Consider the following 16,301-nt stretch of genomic DNA (forward strand, 5'->3'; position numbering starts at 1 on the left):
ATAGTTTGCTAACCCGTCTGCGAGACGGTTAGCTTCCCTATACACATGCGTAACCCGAACTAACCAGTTCCTTGAAAGAAAGCCATGGCACAACCGTACCAGGAAAGCTAGCGGATGAGCGTTGTCGACCCCCGATCGTAGAAAAGTCACAACTAACTCTGAATCCACCTCCACCACCAACTGTCTCCAACCTCGCTCCCACGCCAAAACCAAACCATAATAGACACCCCAAAATTCCGCCATCGGGGCAGTGCAAAACCCAATATTTAGGGCAAATCCCACTAACCAAGAACCCTCGCCATCCCGAATCACTCCCCCCGCTGTAGCTTCACCCGGGTTACCCCGCGAAGCCCCATCTGTGTTAACCGTCACCCACCCGTCCATAGGTTTCTTCCAAGCTACATGTTTCTCTATCCCCCCATCCGGGCTCGATCCATGTCCAACCCTTGAATGAGCCGTCCGCACATCCCCAGCCACCTTTTTTATAAAACTTAGCCGATCCCGACATAAGCCTCTTTCCCCAAAAACATCCTTACACCGCCACTTCCAACCCCACCACACGGTCATGGCGAAGATTGTTGGCCAGCTCACTCCTCCTACCTCCACCGTCGAAGTCAAATTCTCGAATAGCCACACTAACAAGGTTTGCGTGAAGAACTCCCGCACACTGCCCACCGGTACTAACCGCCTCCACAGCCCTTGTATGGCCGGGCAATCTCGCAGAACATGAAGGATTGACTCGACACCCCCATTACACACTGAACATACTGCCGTCTCGCACATGTGCCGGCGAAACCGCTCCATATTCGTCAGAATCACTTGATGCGACACTAACCATAAGAATACCCGAACCCGCTCGGGAGCCTCCACTTTCCAAATCCGGTCATAAAATCTAGACATGCATTGAGTCACAACGCCCCCATCCGTGACCATATCATAAGCTGATTTGACCGTAAAACTCCCATTCTCCGTTCCTTTCCAAGACATGTGATCTGCCGTATCCGGGACTACCACCGCCGAGTACAACAACCGACATACATTCGCGGGTAACAAACCCCCAATTTTCGTCATATCCCAACCGACCCCATCAATCCAATACTCCTCTGCAGTCCGCCCTTTATCCTCCAACGAGAGCCGACCCGAGACCCCATCCAACAATGGCCGGCTAAGCAGCCACTTATCCGTCCAAAAACGGATGTTTGTTCCATCCCCCGGTACCCAGCCTATACCTTTCAACACCACCTCCCTCAGGCCCACACCAATACTCCTCCAAGTTGACGACCAGGAGCTCTTCGGTCGTAACCATGCCTCATCATGAATGTCCCCCACTTTGTATTTTCGTCGTAACACCCGAGCCCACAAACTCTCATCCTCCGCCAATAACCGCCATCCAATCTTTGCTAACAGCGCCTTATTCATCTCGGTAGACTCGCGGATCCCTAAACCTCCATCCCTCTTCGGCTTAGTCACACGGTCCCAAGCTAGTAAATGCATTCTCCGTTTCTCCGGTGTACTTCCCCACACGAACGCTCTAGAAATTTTATCCAAACCCTTCAATATAGATGCCGGAAGTAGAATTACACTCATCGTATGCACCGGTATGGAGGACAAGACCGCCTTCGTCAACGTCACACGGCCCGCCATGCTCAAAGTGCGACTCCGCCACCCCGCAAGACGAGACGACACCCGCTGTAGGACTTCCCCAAAAGTCTCCTTATTAATCCGCTTTTGTAGAATCGGCATGCCCAAATACTTGCCTAGGTCACGTGTAGAGCTGATACCACTCTCTCCCGTTATCAACCCTTCCATGTCACGACTCACATTCGCAGAGAAAAATATCTTCGACTTCTCCATACTCACCTTCTGACCCGAAGCCATACAAAACCTATCCAGAATCGTCCGGATCACCCTAACCTGCTCCACGGATGCCTCGGCAAACAGAATAATGTCATCCGCAAAGCATACATGCGATAACTTCGGTCCCCCGCGTGAAATAGTGATAGGTTTCCATTCTTTTCGACCAACCGCTTCCTCAATCTGGTGACAAAGTCTCTCGAGACACAAAACAAACAAATATGGGGAAAGAGGATCCCCTTGTCTCAACCCCCTCTCTGGGACAAAGGATTCTGTCTTCTCCCCATTCCATAACAAGCACATGGAAGGATTAGAAACACACTGCATAATCCTTCTTTTCCACTCCTCATCCAAACCCGCAACACCCAAGGTCTCCTCTAAGAAATCCCAACGGACCCGATCATAAGCCTTTTCGAGATCCAACTTCAACAACATCCATCCTTTTCTCCCTTTTTTTCTCCGCATAGAATGCACGGCTTCTTGTACAATGACGATATTATCAATGCTTAAGCGGCCTGGAATGAAGCTTGCTTGTGCCGGACCTATAAGCTTGGATATCACATTTTTCAACCTTATAACCATCATCTTCGTTATCACCTTAAACAGGACATTACACAAGCTTACGGGCCGAAACTGTGTTATCCTCTCCGGGTTCTCCACCTTGGCTAACAAAACAATCAAGGCATCATTCGTCGCCGCTGGTAACTCACCTGATACCAAGAAATACAAAACAAACCGTTGCACAGAGCTACCCACAACCTCCCAACATTGTTGGTAGAACACGGGTTGATACCCATCCGGCCCCGGAGCTTTGTACTTGCCCATACTTTTCACCGCAACCACTACTTCCTCCCCCGTGAATGGTTTTGACAAACTCTCCGTCTCCTCCCTCGTCAACACCGGGAAACCACTCATACTCAATTGTGGTCGATTCACACTTAGCCCCTCCAACGAGTACAACTTCTTAAAGTAGTCGAGAGCTAACGTCTCTAACCCCACACTATCGGAAATCCATCTGCCCTCATCATCTTTCAACATCATCACCTTGTTCCGCCGTCTACGAATAATGGTAGTAGTATGAAAAAAGGTAGTATTTCGATCACCCAACGCAATCATCTTCTCTCTTGACTTCTGGAACCACAAAATTTCCTCATGTTCAAGCAAGCTCTCTAACTGCGTAGACAAGTGTTCTTCCTTCTCCAACAAGGTATCTGTTTGAACCACTGCCAGCAAATCCTGCACCTCTTTCAACTCCCGGAGCAAATTTTCCTTTCTCGTGATTATGTTCCCAAAGACCTCCTGATTCCATCTCCGCAACGTCCGCTGTAAACCTTCCAAAGCTCTCGGGGTCGTAATATGCGGATCCCATGACGCAGCCAACAAATCTTTAAAACCCTCATGTTGCATCCAGGCCGCTTCAAAGCGAAACGGTCTTCTCCTTGGATCCCCCAAAACCGCTGGACTCAATTGCACATATAACGGTGCATGGTCCGACGATAAGAAAGGCAAATGTCTCACCACCCCTTCATGCCATCGCAAACGTGCGTGCGGGCTGCAAAACATCCTATCTAATCGTTTGGCTATGTAAGTCCTCGCCGTACGACCCCTCCTCCATGTATAGGGGCTCCCTTTAAAACCCATATCAATTAAAGACAATTCATTACGCGATAAGTGTTTTACAAGTTATCAACAGCCACACAAATCATTTTTTTTTACATTAACCTTTACAGTTTCTTTTAAAGTCTAAAGCTACACATAACCTTTTACCCAACTTGAAAAAACTTGGATAGAGTTTTAGGGCTTTAAAGTTTAATTGGTGTAGTTAGAGGAAAAACTCAAAAAAGTATTGGGTGATATGTCTTTGTCAGATGCTTTTATTTTGTATAGTTATATATTTTATGTCATTTATAAGTTATTACGATATGAAAAGCTTTATAAAATGCTTAGTTTCCAATTACATTTTAAAATGATTGGCTCTATCGACAAGACCGTTTGCAACCGTCTAAAGTAAAACTTCTATAAATTAATTAATAATATTGGGACAAAACTCTATTAATTTTACTGTACTCACATTGACAAGCTCCATGGAATATGAACATCGTTATAGGTTTCAAACACATGGCATCTAAACTTTATTTCACTATTCAAGACTAGACGGTTCAACCACAATCAATATGTCAATTTGGTATTTGTTTGGAACTTGGCATAGAAACATGCTCAGATTTTGTAATGCATTGTTATGAGTATTTTATGTATGTTTGGCTAAAAGAGTTGGACTATTTTAATGAATCAGAGACAATCATTTGTTAATTATTCCCGTACTTATCATACTACATATATAAAAACCCACAAAAAATATCATATTGATATCGTCAAGTCTTGAGCTATAGCCTATATGTACTTTGAATTTTCTTTGCTTATACAGAGACACTTTAATGCTATTTATGTAGAAGGACCAATTTTTTCAGGCATCTTTATGAGGACCTCTTTTTGAGAGCCATGATTGATTTGTATTTGTTATTTTTTTTTATACTAGAGGATCTCTCAAGCTAACTCCATATATACATGTGGTCCATTAACCGGTGAGACTTGTGAATGGGTTCGAGCTCTCTCAAAACAAAAATCATACCTATGTAAAGAAGTTCAGGCTTGAGCTTAAGGCACCTGCATTAGCATACCCATACAAAAGTCCTATATAATTTAGAGTAAAAAAAAAAATCAAAAATGAAAAAAAAGGGTCCCGTGTATTGTTGTCCACTTTTCGCAGGTTTCACTAACATATGACAGCCCGCGATTGATTATTTTTTTGTTCTTTTTTAAATCGTAAAAAAAAAAAAATTGAGACCAAAGCAAGTTTCACCAATATACATGATCTTGAGTCTTTGTTGTTTACCTAATAACCTAGTAACATACAATTGAACTATTCTTTCGTATAATAAATAGTATGTTGAGCCATGATTGATTTGCAGAACATCTTAAGTATGATTTAAGAGAGAAAAAAAAAAGATTATATTGATTGATGTATGATATTATTATACATATTATTACAAAAAATAGATTATATTGATTTACATCGATGTCGTGCAAGAAAGATAAACATCAACACATGCACTACTTGTGAAAGAGTTTATTATTGTTGACTAATGAGTTAGACAATATATAATGATCACTTGAACTGCGTGGAATATGATATATATTAACGTACGAACCAACATTTTGGAATCTGACTTTTGCAAAGCAAACACTTCCTAGGTTTGCTTAGTTATAATGCATGCATGAATACTGGTAACAATAAAAAGCTTCGGTCTGGAATCAGCGACTTCACTAGCTAGCTCTATTAATAGTTTAGCCCAAATTTTAGTTATGTTGCTAATCCGCCAATTAGCCTTTCTAATATGAGAATGGTTATTATCTTGTGATCATCCAAAATTATACCAGTCTTTCTGCACAACAGAAGTCCAGTGGTAAAGGAGAATTAGGGAAAGATTGCAATGAATTAATTAGCCAATCTTACTATCCTTGACATTAGTTAATATTAAATTAGGGTTTCTTATAGGGTTCTAACTCAAAACCAATTGGCAATGAGTAGATTGGCTTTAAACCTTTATATACTCTCTCTCTTTCATTATAAGTGATGTTTAAGGTTTTGGCAAATTAAATAATAAAACATATAACTTACCTATTTTACATAAAAACATCATTAACTAATATGAATTCAACTAATAAAAAAATATGAAAAAATATAATTGGTCAAAAAATATTAAATACATTAAATTTCTTCATAGAAATTGAAAACATCACTTATATTGAAACAAAAAAAAAATTGGCTAAAACATCACTTATAATGAAACAGAGGGAGTATTATTTAAGTCTCATCGCATTTTCCAATGTGAAAATTTTTTCCACAGTTAGAAAACATTTCAAATTCGGAACATACAAAATAATTGTTCTTTGGAAAATAGTCAATTTTAAAGTATTTTGGTGCGTTTTTACCGAATCTAGATTACCCATAAGACTTATAAAAAAAAATTATACATTCTTGGTTTTCGTAATTCTTTCTCTCCTGTAATTTTTGTTTGAGTTTGTTTATAGTAGAATTACTATGGTCCTCCACATGCATTACATGTGTGTATTAAATGAGTTTGACGCACTTGATAATAGTTGTCAGAATCCTCAATCTTCACAATATACACACGCCAAAGACATGATCACATTGAAAATTTTGTTATAAAACTAGAATGTTATCATTTTAAATCTAAAGTTATTCGAATAAAACCTAACCCTACCCACAAAACGAGAAACCATCATCATCCCCTTCATGTGTGGCATAATCAAATCTTCACCGGCCACCACTATACATGCACTAATGGCCCAACAACACTATAACATACAAACATTTTTTTTTTTTTTTTAATTATTTTCTAAGAACTTGCAATTTAAATTATACGTAAATACAACTTTAGCAATTCTCAAAAATAGCACTAATTTAATTTTTTTCTTCCAAACTTAATACACAATTTTCTTTCTTTCCAAAATAGCACAATATTTCAAAATTAAAATTTTTAAAATTAAATCTTAAACTCTAAACAATAAACAATAAACCCTACTTCTAAAAAATATATAAAAACTCAGTTCAGATGTAGGATACCTATCCAGTAGTTTTCGCAACTCTCCTAAATGTAAAAATAGTAAACCCAAAAAAACTTTAGAAAAATTCCTAAAAATATTTAAAATATTATAATTTGCGTTAATTAGTGTTATTTTTACAAATTTATGGAATATGTACTTTTATTATCCACAAAACATATTTTGGTGATATTTAAAGATAATTCTCTATAAGTTTTTTAATTTTCTTAATTAATTTTCTACTAAAACAAAATTTATCACAAAACTTATTTATAATTTTTTTTTTAAACTACAACTAGCATGATTTTATTAGATATGGAACAAGTTCAAGATTTGCTTTCTTGCTGACAATGATCGATCCAGTTTCTTCTAAGTCAATGTCTCTCGCAGTTTTCCCTTGAGGCAATCCCCAATCGAAGAAGTAGAGTAAGTTTAACAGTCCCAGTTTGACGCTAGAGACTCCCATGGCCATCCCTGGACATATTCTCCTACCAGAACCAAATGGTAAAAGCTCAAAGTTTAGTCCTTTGTAATCTACGGAACTGTCAAGAAACCTTTCAGGATTAAACTCATCGGGGTTGGTCCAGAGCTTTGGATCGCGTGCGATGGAGTAGATGTTGATCATAAGCTGTGTTTTGGCCGGGATGTCGTAGCCTTGGATCTTGATGTTAGACAATGTCTCTCTTGGGAGCAAGAGTGGAGCTGCTGGGTGTAACCTGAACGTCTCCTTGACCATGAGCTTAAAGTAGTGAAGCTTATTGAGATCATCTTCTGTTATACTCTCCTTGTTGTCCCCGAGTGTTGTCCGGATCTCTTCTTGTACTTTCTTCATCACTCTCGGGTTTCGAATCAGCTCTGTCATTGCCCAAGTCATAGTAACGGCACTTGTGTTTACTCCTGCTAAAAATATGTCCTGACACAATCACAATCACAAATGTCACAAGCTTGTAATAATGCTGAAGGTGTTGAAGTCTAGAAGAAGATTTAATTACCGATATGATTCCTTTGAAATGATCTGTAGTGAGCTTGAATGAGTCTCCAACTTTCTCTTGCTTCTTCATTAGATCAACCATCACATCAACCACATCAGGGGTCTCTGGTACTCTTCTTCCAGAACTAAGGTGATCATCTAGAACATTCTGGAAGAAAGTATCGAGTTCCGAAAAAACATTATTCAATGTCTTGTTCTGACCAGAAACCCGGTCAACAAGCCAACCAACCCTAGGGAACAAATCAGAGAAAGCAAAACCATCGCTGAGCAACTCAAACTTGTGAACTAGATCTTCAACATTATGCGCGTCAATGAACTCACACTTATGGATATTTATCCCGAACGCGAGCCTACAAACAGTACTCGCAACGAGTGTGAAAAGAGTCCTATTCAGATTCACAGGGGATTGCGTCAAAGCTGACTCTTTCAGTTTCTTGACCATCACGTCATTCTCTTCCTCTCTAATGTACATCAATGACTTCAACTTTTTCACGCTCAAGAGCTCCATAACCACGAGCTTCCTTAAAGCTTTCCATTCTTCCCCATAAGACGCGAATCCGATGTCTTTGAAGTTGTAAGAGATCATTCTGGTCGCTACCGTCTCTGGCCGGCTACAACATTCAAGATCTAGGGTCTTGAGAGCTTCCTCTGCTCCTTCTTTAGATGAGATCACGACCATGGGAACAAATCCGAAATGGAGAAGCATCACTGGTCCAAACTCTCGGGAGAGGTTTCGAAAACATATGTGTAACAATCCTTTGAGGTTGTGTAAGTTTCCAATGATCGGAAGCCTTTTTGGCCCCGGAGGAAGCTTCCATCTTCTTAGAGTTGTGGAGAAGATTGATAAGGAAACGAAGAAAATGGGTAAGAAACAGAAGAAACAGAGCAAGAGTGGCATTGTTTGATGCTTTGTGTTTTGTTTCTTTCTTTCTTCTGAGTTTCCAATGCAGAATTGAGTCAATATATATAGACTTGTGGTATTGTGGAAGAATAAATTATATTGTTCTTTATTTCATATTGTAAAAAGGTATCAATATTTTAGTCAAAAAATAAAAGTAACAATATTACAGAAACAAAAAAATAAAAAAATTAAGTAAGGTAGTGATATATTTTATAGAGAATTCTCTTAAATACCACTAAAATGAGTATTGTTTTCTCCAAAAAGTAACATTATGAGTTTTATTTCCAAAAACAATACTAAAATACATTTTTCCGAAAATACCACAAAACCTAATTTAAAATTTTAAACATTCAAAACAAAATTCTACCACTGTTGAAAAAAAAAAACTAAATTAGAAATCCTAAACACTAAACCCTATCTCTGAAAATTATACCCTAAACATAAATTCTCAACCCAAACAAATAAATAAATAATATCATAGCTTGAAAAAACGATTTTTTATGTTTACAGTATTTTTTCAAAGAAAAAAATAAAAGTATTTTTTTGGAAAAAAAAAACATAAAATGTGGTGTTTAAGAAAAAAAAAATCTCTATTTTTATTAATGAATAATGAGAAAATAATGAATTTCTGAAAACAAAAACAAGAATACATTTCTACCAAAAAAACGAAACTGTAGAGATTCTTGACTGGATAAAAAGTAGGAAACAAAGCTTGACCAAATTATGAATTTACCAAAATATTTTTTGTTTTGTTTCTGACAGAAACGGCCATATCTATTACAAAACAATCATTATATGTGAAGTAAAACGTGTTTAAGTACTGACAACCAGGTGAATTTTTGCGTGTTGTGCAAAATTAAGAATATTGGACTGTTTCTACTTTTTCTAAAAGGTTAAGAATAAAACAAAATTAGTGTTTTGTCACATTATCAAACAATGTAACGTTTCAGAAAAGGTGCACAAGTGTTGTGACTCAGATTGGGGATATCGTGGTTTGATTCAGATCAGGTGGTTTGAGACTGTAAGAGCTTAACATGTTTCATGGAAAGCGAAGTGTTGTCTCGTGATCATATGTTGAAGCCGAGTAGATAGATGTGCATGTAAAACCTAATGGTGAACTACAATGGCTTCATGATAATACTCTCTATATTTAAGCGTTTCACACAAGAAACCGAAGCAAGACTGAACCGAAATTCAAAAAAAAAAAAAAACCCGAATGATCCGAAAACCAAACATACCAATCAAGAATGATCCAAAAACCAAAAATACTGAACCAAGCAAGTATCAGAATGCCTAGGACTCTCTAAGATGGGAAAGTGGCCATTTCATACCCGAACAAATTTAAAAGTACTGATTTCTACATGTACAAAGATGTAGTGCCAATTTTTATCCAAACTTAAACAAAATTCAAAAGTCATATCCAATTAGTATAAATAATATCAGTTTTAAACTCCACATTAACATATGTTGACTCATACGTCACGTGTCATAGTGAGATAGTAACTCAGATGACATGTGTCATGAGAGTGATGTAGCATTAAATTAGATATGGTGATTTTAAATTTTCCAAAAAATAACACCCAACTGGTAACATGAGTTAACAAAATTGAGTTGCAGTAAAAATTATAATTTGATGTAACTTACTGTAAATATTTTGAAGTAAACATAGCAGTTTGATGTAGTGAGTCGCTATAGAAATATGATTTACTAATCTCATTAAAATCATTGACTGATAACATCTTTGTTGTAGATGTTGCGATACGTATTATTTAAGTAAATTTAATTTAAAATAATTGATAATTATAATTACTAAAAATTATTAGTGAATATATATATATATATATATATATATATAATTTTAAATGTATAAATAGTAAGATAATTTTATGTACAATTACGTAGTTGTTTTGTAACATTAAAAATTAAAAACAAATTATCTACGGACATTCCATAATATTTACAATTTTATCATTTTTTAGAAACTTGGTAAAATATAAGAAATTTAATATTTTTAAGATAATTTAATAAGTAGCATAAAAATGGTAAGAATATTTTTTTTATTGATATATGAATTAAAATAAAACAAAAATAACGAATTATTGTATTATATAACTGTATTTTCGTTTTTTTAATTGAAAAAAATAAGTAACTTCAATTTACCACATCTTAACTCATGGAAATTTCCATGATGTTGCATTATGTTTTGAGTTAAGAATTTTACAAAAGAGATAACTCAAAAATATAAGTAAAACATAACTCAACAAAACTCAAACTCTAACTCAAAATTTTAAAATTAAAACATGATTGGTAACATTTTTGAGTTATAATCATAACTCAATCTTAACTCATGGTAACTCATCAAAGCCTATAATTTTAAACTTTTGAATTTGTACGGATAATGAAATGACCCTTTTCCTCTTTAAGATGTATATCTACTTTCGTTTAAACGTTATGGTTTGGGTCTTTTGTTGCTTTGATCCCTTGTTCTTGTGTATATCGTACACAAATTCATCTCAATAGACACAAAAACATTTTGTAGCCCTCTCTCTCTCTCTCTCACAATAATAGCATGTCATCATACCTATTAATTAGATGATCATTTGCATATTTCCGAAAACAGCATGTAAGTCATGTCATACGCAAATGTATATATGTCAACAAATATTGAAAGCTAACGTTTACATATCAATCACACAGCTAAAGCAATTTCCAAGTAAATACTCTGGAAGCAACAGCATGTTTTAAACAAAAATAAAACTACTAAATCTCTTCCCTGCTTTAATCTTTGGTTTCTAGATTTCATTCAAACATTCAAGATCCAGACAAACAAAGAAGCAGAGGACAAGTCGGGAGAGACTTACCATAAAGAGCAGCCTAGGGAAAGAGATGATAATATCTACAAAGAAAACTAATTCGAATCCAAGTCATGTTATAGAAAGAAAAACCAACATATAAAGACCAATCTAACTCTTATTATATTAGGCGGAGGGCATTGAGGTAGATATCACAACATAGGATAAGTACTGAAGTCCTTCCTGGATCTTTGTGATAGCTGTGGTTTGGTCAGAACGAAGACTATCGTTGAAGGTGCTTGCTTTTTCCTGCATGGTTGATGTATTCAGAAGTTCATCTTTGGAATCAGCAGCAGCGGTAACTCCTTTAATCGCAGCTGAGTATGTTTCGGATACATCTGAGATACCTGCAATGTGGAAAAGAGTATTTAGAAACTGTCACTTTTCTTCTAGTGTTCTCGAGTTTCACAAGCATTTATTCTTCTGTCTAAATCCCAGACGCTAACTATATACAAAACTAAACCTGAAGCAAGGGAAAACCCCAACCTAAGGTGGATTTTAAGTGGTTACAGTGAGCTTTGTTAGGGTATTGAAATGGGATCAAACCAGTATTCACGTAGATTCGTTACCAAAGTATCTAAACACTAAGTAACCGCTAACACTCGAGCTGTTCTCAACTCCTTTGTTTTTCTGGCTAACGAATGGGTAAATTCCAAGAACTTCCCTTTTCGGTTAGAAGAGACGTTGCTTGAGGTTCTTTACAAATTAAATGAGTTAATATCCTTAAATAAGGTAATTCTAGCAACCCAGGATACTCGGTAGGACATGCACAGATCAGTTATTAGTCAAAGTACAGTAAGTTAAATAACTGTGGACCAACCTGTTATAAAACTATTGGAAACTGCTTCGACATAGCCAGCCATTGATTCTGCCTTGCCTTTAATCAGATTAGCTTTTTCAGTAGGATCCTCTGGCCAATCGATTTTCAACGCCTCGGAGTCTTCATCCTGAACTTTGTTGGCATGAGATATCATGGACTTTCCAAGAATAAGCAGATGAGTGACTGCAAAACAGCACATCTCGGAAAGTCTCTGCAGAAACAGATTTCATCTTAGTTGGTGGGATTTTTCCAGCCAAAAAAGGAAATACTAGAGGTAGTAGAATCAAAATTCTTAGTTTTAAACAGAAATAAGAAGGGATCACTCTTCGCACATGAACTCCTTCAGAGTGAAGAGATTCAAGCCTGCCACCGGTTCGCTGGATCATATCATTTACGTTTAGTCCCGTTAAAGCATTTGTGAACCTGAAAAACAGAAATGACAAACAAATAAAAAAGAGGTCAACGAAATATAATCCGTACATATTTATCACTTTATCTTAATAAGAGAAATATCCTGACGCAAGATTCCAAGATTCTAATTTTTCACTTCTCTAATCATATAGAGAAATGCATTTTAGTAATTAATATGAAGGGACAACAGCTGATTCCTATAACATTCTTGGGCATTGAAGGGATGTATTGTTGTGGTGATTTGATGAGAAAATACAGAAAGGAAACTGATGGAGAAAATCGAAATGTGGAATTGATAGATGGAAAGGGAAACAATCATAATTACCCAGCAGCCATATCAGCAGCTTTGCTGACACTCGAGTTATGCAGATTCTTCATGTCGTCATCATTGCCTTCAGTTTTGATATCTATATTCTTCCCTTTGTCAGACTCTGCTTTACTTTTACTCGTTTCATCAGCGAAGCTGAACAGTTGTTGGATTTGTTTGAGCTTTCCATCATACAGCGATTTCTGATCTGGTGACAATTTCCCCTTTCTCCTATTGAACAACAGAGTATAGTGGCTTGCCAATGCTTCCAATTCCTGAAACACCATGGATCAAGAAATTGAGGGAAGACAAAATCGATATCAGAGAATGAATTGCCAGGTGATTTTCAGACATAAAGTAGGTCACCTCAAGCTGCTCAGGGCCACCATAAATGTAAAAGCATCGATCAAATGTCACTTCCTCAAGTACTTGATCCTTAAATTCTACCCCGTTCTTCTCACCAAGCCCAGTCTCTGTAATCAGTAAATCCATGGTCTCTTTGCCCACAAATTCAAGTACTTGCATTCCTTTGGCAGTTAAAGCCTTTCCCGTCTACAGATCAGAAATATGGACTAACTAAATATAATGTTAAGCTAAGAAGACGGAAAACGACACGAAAGGCACAAACCTCCAGTAGAGACGGTGCACCAGATCCAGCTTCCCTAGGGGAAGAACCTTGCTGGACACTGTTTTCAAGCCTACAAGAGAAATTGTGGAGCGTTAATAGCTAGACATTCTTCCTAGGGGAACTAGTCTACACTGAAGAAACACATGACCTCTAGTTCATTAAGCCACCACAGTATAGCCAGGCAAAAACGGTATTATCGTATTCAGGAAATGACACATATAGCTTCCCCAACATTTTACTGGTAATGAACCAAAAAAGACCATGCTAATTTACCAAAAGAAGAATCTATTTAAAATGCTCAGAGACTCAGACCCTTGTTAAGTGCAGAAACGGAAAGCTAAACAATGAAGTAGTTAATATTGGTGTTGATAAATCTTTTAAATTATAACACTTCTGTCTCCAACCGAAGGATTACTTTTCCTTCTTGTCAAGGTGGCCTTAACATTTTCGTTCACAAAATTTGTACTTTGCACATTTAAGATTAAAGCTTTCAGTATAAGAAAGAAAAGAATGATAAAAGGAACATACTTTTGCACCAAACTTGTGCCCCCTTTTAACGCGTTCCCGAATGCCTGCCAAGCTCCAGAAGCAAAGCTCTCAACTGAATCATCGAAAACCTTCAAACCCTGGAGAAGTAAGATCTCGTTACTATGTATATTCTAATGCATAAGCAAATGAAGAATAACGACTTAAGCCAAAGACAAACAAAAATATATATATACATGGCAGAACAAAGTCATATGCAGGAAAGAGCGTTATCGCATTTCCAATATTATTACCACAAACATGAATAATGACTTGCACATAAGAAGCAAGAAAAACTTGCCTGGCTAAGAAGTGACTCTTCACTTGCACCCTCCAATCTCTCGAGAGCTGACCTCTTTAACTTTGCATTCTCATCATCACTATCCTGCTCTGTATCCGGTTCTTCAGTTTTCTCTTCTTCCTTAGCAGAAGACTCAGAGTCTTCATCTGCTTCTCCCATTTCCGCAATGCTTTTAGCTGCTTTCTCCGCCACTGCTGCTGCCTAAAAGGGGTGGAGAAAATCAGGGATCATCATTCCTAAAAAGGATGAATATTTCAACAAACCAACTTTCCTTAAACACTTATGCATCATCCCATCAGATGATTCCTAATATACCAAAATTCGAAATAGCTCACTCCACAAGAAACTCATGAAAACAACATCTAAATAATAATGCAGAGTTCCAATACCACAAAAAACGCAATCTTTTGGTACCATACGCTTCAGATCCAACATCTAAAGCTCAAATTCATTAAAAAATTGGGTCAAAATCGGAATGGGAACATACATTACGAGATATATCTTCCGCAGCTTTTTGAAGATCCGAAAGCACAGAGAAACCCCATCCCCAACCACCAGAGCTCTTCGGCGTCGCATCCGCATCTACCGCTGCAGATTTCTCAACCTCGGGATCTTCTTCACGAACCGCTTCTTCTTTAACCAGAGATGATTTCTCCTTCTCCTCGTGCATTTGCTTATCTTCCTCCATCGTTCGTTAACAATTTCGAGATCAAAATGTTCGAAATGAGCGATTAGGTTTGTTCGAAGGAATGAAATGGAAATCGAAAACTGTAATTCAGTTAACCGGAAAATCATGTTTATGCTTCGTCGTGCAGCAAAAGCATTTTCAGCTAATACGGTGTCGTTTTTAAGTAATTACAGTCTAACTTGCGTTATTTTTTGGGCTGGCCCAATAATAACCCAATGGACCAATAGGTTTCCTTCACTAAATTAACTGTCTATCTCTCTGCATATATTTTTATTGTTTCGTTCGTATAACATGAACTAGACAAGTGTTAAAAAAAAAAAAAAAAAACATGAACTTGATCAAGTTATTTTTCAAAAAATAAAAATTAGAATCGGGAAATTTTTCATGTCTCATAAGTCATATCCGTGGAAATTTCTCTTGCCAAAAATGATTAATTTGAATTTAACAGGTATATGGTTTTTTTTTTGTTGTAAATGATTAGGAAAAGAAATTAAACAAAATATATGTACTTCCTATATTACTATGAAAACTATAACTGTTTGTTAATAAAGAAATTCCCACCAATACTACACTTTAAGTTTTTTTTTCTTTCAAAAATACCACATTTTTTTTAATCCAAAATAACATAAACATAAAAAATTTGATTTTTGAAGATATATAATTTATTTTTAAAAGTTTATGTTGACTATTTTATGTTCAATGTATAATATTTATGACTTAAAAATTAAATTAAAATTTTAAAAATCTGGTTTTAATTTTGTAGTTTTTTGGAAAAATATATTTTAGTGATATTTTTGGAAAATTAAAATCATAATAGTATTTTTGGGGAAATTACTCATTTTTATTGGTATTTATGAAAATTTCCCATAATTAATATATCAAATATTAATATTAATTTATAAAGGTTTAACTAGCTCACAACAAATATGGGATCGTGAGACTGATAAATAGGATAGTCATAGATTGAGCGATGATGCAAAACACCAACTCCTTTGTGCTTTCAAAGTGTTAAAAATCTTTTTATGGACCAAAAAGATGTTTATATAACCTGTTTTACTACACAAACTTTATACGATTCCTCGTAATTAAGGAGTTAATGCGTCACTACTAGATACATTTGCCCTCCTTTTTTTTCTTTTTTTTTCTTCTTCAGTCTTCCTCACTTTTTGTAATCTTCTTTTGTTTCTCCTCATGACGTGATTTATATAATTCGACTTCACTCTCTCTTTCTAATATTAGTAGCCTTGGAACATTGGTGGTGGTGGTGATGCATATTGGTGGCCGATGGTTGGTGGAATGATGAATTCTTCACTTGGTGGTGGTGCTTCTACTGTCCGTGTTGGTGTTGGTGGTGGTGGTGGTGACTTTACTGGAGGTGGTGGTGGGGAGTAGACTGG

At 36.5% G+C, this 16,301-nt stretch overlaps 3 protein-coding genes across 3 annotated transcripts in view; all 3 read right to left on the minus strand.

The window, feature by feature from the left end:
• Window positions 1–6,733: 6,733 nt before the first annotated feature.
• On the minus strand, window positions 6,734–8,385 carry LOC17893551 (cytochrome P450 71B7). The gene is made up of 2 exons (XM_006299646.2): window positions 7,473–8,385; window positions 6,734–7,393 (listed from the first exon to the last, which is right to left on the minus strand). The coding sequence occupies exons 1-2, from the start codon at window positions 8,367–8,369 to the stop codon at window positions 6,776–6,778; spliced, it is 1,515 nt and encodes a 504-aa protein (XP_006299708.1). The 5' UTR covers window positions 8,370–8,385; the 3' UTR covers window positions 6,734–6,775.
• A 2,685-nt stretch (window positions 8,386–11,070) lies between these two features.
• On the minus strand, window positions 11,071–14,980 carry LOC17892812. The gene is made up of 9 exons (XM_006297400.2): window positions 14,704–14,980; window positions 14,217–14,417; window positions 13,919–14,016; window positions 13,391–13,460; window positions 13,129–13,314; window positions 12,781–13,037; window positions 12,377–12,467; window positions 12,045–12,255; window positions 11,071–11,571 (listed from the first exon to the last, which is right to left on the minus strand). Exons 1-9 carry the CDS (start codon window positions 14,902–14,904, stop codon window positions 11,351–11,353), a joined length of 1,536 nt encoding a protein of 511 aa, XP_006297462.1. The 5' UTR covers window positions 14,905–14,980; the 3' UTR covers window positions 11,071–11,350.
• A 1,232-nt stretch (window positions 14,981–16,212) lies between these two features.
• The window catches only part of LOC17891236 (pollen-specific leucine-rich repeat extensin-like protein 3), a gene marked incomplete at its 5' end in the record, with an annotated part of 1,837 nt that continues 1,748 nt past the window's right edge, over window positions 16,213–16,301 (minus strand). The window contains one exon of the mRNA XM_006300229.2: window positions 16,213–16,297. Within this exon, the coding sequence (XP_006300291.2) occupies window positions 16,213–16,297 (85 nt within the window). The remainder of the gene's footprint in view (window positions 16,298–16,301) is intronic.

Source organism: Capsella rubella, unplaced genomic scaffold, assembly GCF_000375325.1.
Source record: "Capsella rubella cultivar Monte Gargano unplaced genomic scaffold, Caprub1_0 scaffold_3, whole genome shotgun sequence".
Lineage (NCBI taxonomy): Eukaryota > Viridiplantae > Streptophyta > Magnoliopsida > Brassicales > Brassicaceae > Capsella > Capsella rubella.

Excerpts from the sequence above, each read along its gene's own strand:
- LOC17892812 (XM_006297400.2), bottom strand. The coding sequence starts at position 14,904 with ATGGAGGAAGATAAGCAAATGCACGAGGAGAAGGAGAAATCATCTCTG. Across the intron at positions 14,418-14,703 it reads CGGAAGATATATCTCGTAAT|GCAGCAGCAGTGGCGGAGAA; the intron begins GTATGTTCCCAT and ends CACCCCTTTTAG. Across the intron at positions 14,017-14,216 it reads AAGAGTCACTTCTTAGCCAG|GGTTTGAAGGTTTTCGATGA; the intron begins GCAAGTTTTTCT and ends TTACTTCTCCAG.
- LOC17893551 (XM_006299646.2), bottom strand. The coding sequence starts at position 8,369 with ATGCCACTCTTGCTCTGTTTCTTCTGTTTCTTACCCATTTTCTTCGTT. Across the intron at positions 7,394-7,472 it reads ATTTCAAAGGAATCATATCG|GACATATTTTTAGCAGGAGT; the intron begins GTAATTAAATCT and ends TGATTGTGTCAG.